General features: G+C 35.0%; 1 protein-coding gene across 1 annotated transcript; it reads right to left on the bottom strand.

The window, feature by feature from the left end:
- Nucleotides 1-3,211: 3,211 nt before the first annotated feature.
- Nucleotides 3,212-8,189, bottom strand: PPDPFL (pancreatic progenitor cell differentiation and proliferation factor like). Its single transcript, XM_034429740.3, has 5 exons — nt 7,781-8,189; nt 6,382-6,474; nt 5,429-5,521; nt 5,115-5,214; nt 3,212-4,808 (listed from the first exon to the last, which is right to left on the bottom strand). The coding sequence occupies exons 2-5, from the start codon at nt 6,434-6,436 to the stop codon at nt 4,796-4,798; spliced, it is 261 nt and encodes an 86-aa protein (XP_034285631.1). The 5' UTR covers nt 6,437-6,474; nt 7,781-8,189; the 3' UTR covers nt 3,212-4,795.
- Nucleotides 8,190-8,493: the final 304 nt, after the last annotated feature.

The raw sequence follows: 8,493 nt of genomic DNA, 5'->3' as shown, positions 1-8,493 counted from the left end.
TGAGAAAGATAAAGGCATCCTCAAGCTGAGCTCTTCTCCTGGAGACCACATGGACACCTCTTTTCAAAAAATGTTTAGTAACAATATGGCAATTGTTTGTCATTGTCTCCCACCCACACACCCAGTCTAGCCTACAAACCTTTATACATGCTGAATGATGCTGAATATGAGTCACTTTATTCATTTCCCCAAATGGAAAGTGACTGACCTTGTCAAGGCCATTAAAATAAAGTTGAAATATTATGTATGGTTCATATCACTTTGCTGAAGAGAGGAAGAGTGCAAACTGGGGCTGCTTTTTCTGTCAGTGCTGCTGTGTTTTCAGATTTTCTTTTTTGCCTGAGTTCCTAGAAGTCATTGGTGATACAAAACCATTCTAACTGCAGCACCAACACATTTATTGTAGCACAAGATTTATGAGCTAGAGATCAATTCCTTCGTTGAATACAATAATTCAGTGTTAATTATTGTTAAAATTATAGGTTTTTTCTTCAGTAAAACCATATTGTAAAAAGAAACAGAAGTCACGAATAGCACAGCCAAATAATTGGCTCTTAAGCTTCTTAAATACAATTAAAATATGATTTTTAAATACATGTAATATTAGTTCTTTATGCTTTGTACTACATGGTGCACTTCAATAAAAATAATCTCCAATATTGTTTTAACTGTAGCAAACAATCCATTATTAGATAGATTAGTAGCACATTAGTATGCAATGTAACTCCATATGTACAAGAAAACAATGATTTAACGTCATATTTTCTGACTTTTGGAAGCATGCTGCCTAATTATTTGAGAAGTTACTTGAGATACATTGTCAGTTAATCCAGTTGTTTAAATTGAAAATTCAATTAAATTGACTTACATATGTATTAAAAATAGTGTTTATTCAATTTATTGCAAATTCCTCTATGTTGCTTCAGTCATAGGACTCAAAGAACTTGCAACATAATATAGAATACATTGAGTAAATCAGAATTCATCAGCAATAATTACAATAAATACTAATAGCATTGTCATCACCATCATCATCAGTCATCCTTACATCATGAAACAGTCTCTCTCTCTCTCTGATTGTTTCTACTTGGGCCAAACAGCAGGATTGGGTCTGGACTGTTTCTATCAGGGAATATTATCTGGTGAGACATAGGAAGCAAACCTTGTCCTCTGGATCACCATTTGCCCTGAAATTCAGATAATATTTCATAGATCCTTAAAAAACATGCCTGTGCCTGTGTTCTCTCCGGTGTGGCAATTGGCAAGTTAATGGGATCGGTGAGATGAATATTTATTTGTAGTGATTGTTGGTCTTTTCTGACACTATATGTTTATTAATGTTATTATTGATTATTTTTAGTGAGTTTTCATTCTGTGTATCTACTCAGAATTACTATTAAAAAATATGCAACCATATAAATTGATTGAAACAAGTAAACAAATAGCATAATATCAGGCAGCCAGATTCATCTTAGTTCAGGTACATTTTTCATTCTTACCTCAGTGCCCAAAAGCACATTTAAAAAATTATTCTAGAATACACGGATGGAACTGTTTTTATTTCTGATATGAAGGCATACAATAAGATAGAAGCACTTGAAGAAAAAACTGGCCTGCAGATCTAACTTTATATCTCAGACAGAGCAGGGACTCTTACTAAATACTCTCTTCCAAAGATATGTCTTGGATGGACAGATTCTACCTGTAGCAGATGATATCAGAGATAGTCAGATAGTCATGTGTAGCATTAAAGGTGATGACAAAATTCTTTGAATTGTGCCTGGAAATAAATAGCCAATGCATCTCCTACAATATTAAACTTATTTAATAACTGGGTTGTCCCAGTTAAATTCACAATAAATAAAATAAATAAAACTTTATATACGTGTTAATTTAATTGAATGTCCACTTTTGCATTAATAGTTTCTTGATGGTATTCAAGAGCATTCCCATTTAGGTTGCATGACAGTAATGAGGCAACAAAGGCAGAATGATTCTTTTCAAAATTTTCTACTCTAGGTATGATCACAATTGACACACCAGAGACAACCGAGTGAAGGTTCTATTGGCCATGGTTTCCATCTACTGTTCATAGAGAAAACAGGACTGTATGAGCAGACGGGGAGTCCTCGTTTAATGAGCCCAAGCATCTCAGACTGTAGGCAAAACTGAACTGTGCTTGTAATCTTTGCTTTACAGACTTGTGAACAATTTGTAGTAAAATTACTTTTTCATCAGTCATAACTGTGATTGCTGAACAAGACAATTGCAAAATAAAGTCTACCTGTAATCTATTTAAGAGTTAGATTTGGTATTCTCCTGGTCAGTTGACTTAAAGATCCAAAGCTACTTTACCTTGCTAGGATTGTACACTTTTTTTTTAATCTGCTTGTTAAGTTTCACATTTTAAAAAATGATTTTGATATAGGTTTATAAGTGTATTTAATTAGGGCCTGCTTTTTACATCCCAATTGATATTCCCTGATAGACAAATTCTCAGTGCATACAATAATTCATGTGGAAAAAAGTAATGTGAATTGATTTTATCATTCATTATTTATTCAATGAGTGTATATTTCTATAACTTATATTTACTTCAAGTGACACCACCCAAAGACATAAAATTAAGGATGCATATTTTAGGTTGTATGACTTTTTTTTTTCCCTTTTAATTTATATGCCGCCCTTCTCCGGAAACTCAGGGCGGCTTACAATGCGTTAAGCAATGACTTAAAAAACAGCATAACTTTTTATCATTTATGTTTGTACTGTCATTCTAATTTGTCAACTATAATGCTGACCAACCTATAAAAAGATCTGAAATGTTCCAATGGATAAGTCAAATCAAAATGAAACATAGTTCTTTGGGTTTTTTTTCCTTCTAGCCTGCAAGGTGACTTTTCCTAAACTGAGGCTTTGATTACAAATCAGGAGAACTGTAGTCTGGTTTTACAGAACAGCAACAACTAATTGCAAACTAATGCTTAAAGCTGGCAAGGGTGCCGTGCCTATTAAATACATATTGTCAACAATCTATTATTTCTCAGGAAAATTTTCACCTGGCATTGAACACGAAGTGTTCAACATCTATCAGGGCAAAGAAAAAGCATTTACTAAATTTATGTAGATAAAATTGCCTACAGCTTCACTTCATTGCCACAGCATTTGAGAGATATTTAATGCAAATCTTGTTCAAAAGAAATAATTGGAAGGCATTTTTATCAATTTTTATTAATACAAAATTTCATAAAAAAACAAGTTATATACATTAAAACATCGCTTGGCCAATATTATAAATAGGCCTCTATATACAAAGTTGAACAGACAGCAAAAAGTTACTACCCAAATGGAAGCAGATTTTAAACACAGACTTACTGCGTGTTTATATTTTATTTGCTATATTAATCTTTTTCCACTAGAGGGATATAGTGTGTATGTGTGTGTGTGTTTTAAAACATTATGCATCCAAGTATGCAGTCAGCAATAATGCATCCATGTAAGTAATAATTTGACAAAGCAAATTGTTAAAACTTGATGTTACTATTCATTCATACTACAGAACATTGTGTATAATTAATCAGAAGAATAAAAGGATGACAAAGGAACATTAGAAACATTATCAATATATTAAATAATTAAATAATAATTCAATTTAGAATATTCAGCATTCACAGATTTTCTCATGTGATACAAATATATATTTCTTAGTGTAAGTAAATAAAACTTAAGGGCCTGGTGGCTCAACAGACTGATAGCATTGTGATTAACACCAGCTGTCTGCAATTACTGTAAGTTCGAATCTCACCAGGCTCAAGGTTGACTCAGCCTTCCATCCTTTCTAAGGTAGGTAAATTGAGGACTCAGTTTGTGGGGGCAATAAGCTGACTTTGTATAAATATATAAAAGTATGAAGGCTATTGCTTAATGCATTGTAAGCCGCCCTGAATCTCCGGAGAAGGGCGGCATATAAATCAAATTTTTTAAAAAAAAAAAAAAAATTAAAAACCTTACAACTCCTACAAAGCAAAATATGGGTCTATTTTTTTTCCTATGCTTTGAAACAGAATGGTATACATCAAAAATAAAAAAAATCAATTCAGAGTTCTTAAATTGTCTCTAATTTGAAGAGTTGATATAAATTGTACACTATTTGATGTCAAAGCAGTAATATACAATAGTAACACAACTATGAAAGAAAGCTCCAATGCAAATAGTAGAATTAGAATCAGATAAGGAGTTTAATACTGAGTATGTTCCATTTTAGTTTTTTAATGGAGGACCATAAATAATGCCTTAACCAGTTTTCTTCTAGCTGTTGACAAGTAAGAGAAATGTGTATTTGACATTTAAGTAAATTATTCATAAAGTAGAAGTTTATCATAGTTAACATTCCAAACTTAAATTCTGTGGAAAGAGGTGGTCTGTTTTGCTACGTAAAAAGGCACCATTGTATAAAAGGCATGGTAACCTTAAAAGATTTTGACCCAAGCAATGTACAGCATTTCAATTTAGTAAAATATATCCCAAGTAATCAGATATACCATATCCCACTAGATGTTGCATTTGCATTTCCTCTGGTGAAGCACAAAAATTATGAAATGTGGAACACCTGTTCATTATCAAGAATTCTTGCAACAGACACTGTACAGATGGTTGCTTGATGAATAAGCTCTGATTAAATCCTTGATCATCTGTATTTCTTCTCAAGCAGTTCATTTTCTTCACAGAAGTGAATTCATTTCAAGACATGACTGTCTATAATGTCCCAGCAGGAACTTTCAACTTGATATCCCAATCAGCTGTTAGTACTGTCAAGACAGAAATTATGATTTATGACCATGATTAGTATAAAGAATTACTGCCAAGCTTTCGGAAGAAACTAATGCAGCTGTTTAAGAGACATGGCAAAAGGAATAATCACAAAGTCTACCTTTGTCCAGAATAAGCAGATTTAAGTTCTATTTTAAGCTCTATTCTGGGTTGAGCACTTCTATACAAACTACAGTTATAATTAGCATCAGAATGAACTTCAAGTAGCACATTAGCTTCAGACTAAATTCTAAAGAACATTAATTCAAATAAATTGTGTACTCCAGGAGAGAAACAGTTCTTACCTGCTGGCTGATAAGGTTTTTCTGCCTACATTTGGAGGTGTTGGCTCACTGTGAAAAAAGCTTTTTATCCACCAGCACTTTTCAAACATTTCAGGTAGGCCTATAAATGGAAGATGCAAAATATCCATTGTATAATAAAGCTTCAAAGCAAAAAGAAAACTATTACTTTTAATGAAGCAGCAATATTGGAGAAAGATTAAGCTTAAATTTCACTGAAAACATATAGAGATTAAATGTACAATAAAAGATAGTGGAATATTTTTTTAATGCTTTTTCTGGACAACAGTTAGAAACTTTAATAAAGAGATGAATACCATGGTGATTTTTTTCCTGGTCTGAGAATGATGTGGGATCAGAACAGCAAGATGAACTGCTTGAAGAAACACTGCAATCAGAATTCAGTCGTGCTAGATGTGGGAAAAAAAAGCGGAGAGCATTTTGTATTTATTATTAAAAAGTAAACTAGTATTTAGTTTTCCTTAAGCACAACATTTTATATATTCCTGTTCAAAACCTAAAATACCTTTGATCATACAGATGATCAGATAACATGTATACTATGGGTATTTTACCAATCAGATTATAATCCCTTCTGAAAAGAGGATAGCCATTTTATATATGGAAGGGTAGATCATATAATTGTCAACTAAGGATGAAAGGAGAATAGTTCTTTCACTTTTCTTAAATAAATGTAATGCAAACCTATTAGCTGTTGTTTCCAGTTTTCCATAACTCAATAAATAAAGGTCAGGTGACCTAATCAACTTCAGGATTGACACACTGTTTGTCAATAACACACTCACTAGCTGAAGTTAGCACTATAACTGTTCATATTCCATTCTGATCTTTGCCTATTGGCCTTCATGGCCAACAGGGAGCTGCTGGTTTATTTTTATTCATGAAAATATAACATTAGTATCTTAACAATTAATAGTGCTCTGAGTCACTGACTTTCATTAGGTTCAAGTGCACACATTTATCATAGTCTGTGATAAGACTGGATCACATCCAAAGATTGTACATCAAACACACGAGATGGATTGCAATAAGTAGAAAATTAAATTATTCACAAGTTGAATAAAGGAAGAGACTGAAGAAACGCCTGGTTGTTGCTACGTTAGCTAGGAAGGTTAAATATCAAACTCTATGGCAATATAAAGATTATACAGGGCACTCTCTTTTATACAGAAGGAAAGTTTTAAGTTTTAAGATCATGCAAATATTGAGAACACAAAAATCATCCATGATTTCAGGGGACAACACTCACTTCTGTAGTACTGGTTCTTGGCTAAAAGGCAGCCAGCTGAAGGCACAGTTGCCATTGTTATGTTGTTGCAGAGTAACAAACTGCCAGGGCACCCTGCAAATTGAAAGAAAATGGGAAAATTCCATATTACTTTTCCAAAACCTATGGATAGGAAATCATAGTATCTATTTGCATAACAATACTGACTGTACCTCTATAAGGCTGGGTTTTGTAGCGGGAATATATTTAACATACCATATATGTGAATTTATTTGATTTATACCTTGGCTTTTTCATGCCCAAAGCCTTGAGATTTATTCTTGTTACATAAAAACAAATCATTTATTTTTTTCTACTTCTATAAAAATGTAAGATGGGGACAGCAACTGGATCCCTTCCTGCTATTTTTGAATACAATTCCCACAATCCCTTAACACTAAACCTGCTAGCTGTCCTCCTCAATTTGTCTTGGCAGCAAATAAAGATACTTGCAATTGGAAGAATTCTTTGGAGTCTCACAAAAGACATGATGAATAGTTTACAGCAGTGTCTATGGAGATTCTCAGTCATCCAGGTCATGGTTGTCCCAAAGGTGCTTTTTCTTCTTTTCTTCAAGAGGCAACTGGACTTTCATGTTTTTCTTAGAAGATATTTTGCTTCTTATCCAAGAAGCTTCTTCAGCTCTCACTGGATGGTGGGGAATGGAAGGATTTACATGAAAGACCAACTGCCTCTTGAAAAAAGCACCTTTGGGACAATTTACAGCAATGTTCCTCAACCTGGCTGGGAAATTTGGGGAAATGAAAGTCCATGCATCTTAAAAGTTGCTGAAGTTGAGAAGCCCTGGTTTAGAGAATTTGTCTGTCTCAGTTAGTTCTTCTGTCTGTTTGACTGAAAGAGTCCACTAGCTTTCATCTCTTTTACCAGGATCTGAAGATGCTCAGAAATGCAGGCTGAGACTCTACTTCCAGAATACAAAGTATGCTCCGTGTGCTGCTAACAGATTACCTCTTTGAACAAGCCGTGATATCTTCGCCGAGAGACCATTCTGTGTAGGATTCAAGTCTTATTCCCACTCATATATTCAGGATATGTGCTCAAAATTCCTCAAAAGCTTTAAGAAACTAAAGGCCAAACTGCTTTTATAGCGTTCTCTTCTAAGGAGCCCCGTTTCGGATTAACTAGTCCCAACACGCAACTCTCGTTCAGCCTCCGTGAAATCTCTGCAAAAGAACTTTCTAGCATCCCCACTGCTTTTAAATTAAAAAAAAAATGATCGTATAAAATCGCTTGCTGAAGTCACCTCGAAAGAAAACTTCAGGAAAGAATTTGTCCTAATTGAAAGTGTGGATTTGCATTCCTAGCCTCCCAAGAAAAACAAACAGGAATGGGAGAAAACCATAAGCAGAGCTCTGCTTACCTGTTATCGTCCCGCACCGCGGTGTCCTGGAACACCTTTTCACCTTTTTTTCGGGCAACCAGATCCCTCCAAACCCCGGGAGAACAATAAAGCTGGGTCGCAGAAACGTATCGGTAGCAGGAACGCAGCGAGTTTACCAAAGAACCGTTACAAGCGCACCCTTAACTTCCCACGCCTGTCTCCAGAGCTGGCTTTATATAGAAAAGCGAGGGGCATTGAAACTTGATCAGGCGTCTGGAAGGGGTGGGGTGAGCGAAGCCTCCCGGTCTCTGGAAGTTTTCCTTTGCTCAATAGGGTAAAGTTTGCTCCCTTTTTCCTCCTCTCCCGCCCTGCCGGACTGATTGATTGTATGATGACAAGGGTAACAACAACAAACACAGGCCATACTGTGCACACGCGCTAGGCGATTGACTCGTTGGGGAAGAGCACATGCCCTTCGAGAAACGTTTGGCAATTTCGGGAGAACTGACGAAATGACCTGCTTCCCGGGTTGTTCATGTGGAGCAGGTTGATTTTGGGGATGGCCTTTATGGTTTAGCCCAGCGTTTCTCAATCTCAGCAACTTTTAAAATGTATGGATTTGCTGCCTGGGGCATTCTGGGAATTGAAGTCCCAGACACATCTTAAAAGTCACTGAGGTTGCTAGATAATAAAGCATGGAGATGAAGTATGAAATATGGAAATTAAGGTAATGATAAAATATATGAAATGTT

This window comes from Pantherophis guttatus, chromosome 3 (assembly GCF_059756535.1).
Source record: "Pantherophis guttatus breed Tessera chromosome 3, ASM5975653v1, whole genome shotgun sequence".
NCBI lineage: Eukaryota > Metazoa > Chordata > Lepidosauria > Squamata > Colubridae > Pantherophis > Pantherophis guttatus.
The sequence above is the reverse complement of the archived record's forward strand: the minus strand, read 5'-3'. Positions and strand labels throughout refer to the sequence as shown.

What these genes read in the sequence shown, in the direction of transcription:
- PPDPFL (XM_034429740.3), bottom strand. Translation starts at nt 6,436, where the DNA reads ATGGCAACTGTGCCTTCAGCTGGCTGCCTTTTAGCCAAGAACCAGTAC. An exon ending in CAAGAACCAGTACTACAGAA is followed by an intron (nt 5,522 to 6,381) that starts GTGAGTGTTGTC and finishes TCCCACATCTAG; the next exon opens with CACGACTGAATTCTGATTGC. An exon ending in CCAGGAAAAAAATCACCATG is followed by an intron (nt 5,215 to 5,428) that starts GTATTCATCTCT and finishes TTCCATTTATAG; the next exon opens with GCCTACCTGAAATGTTTGAA.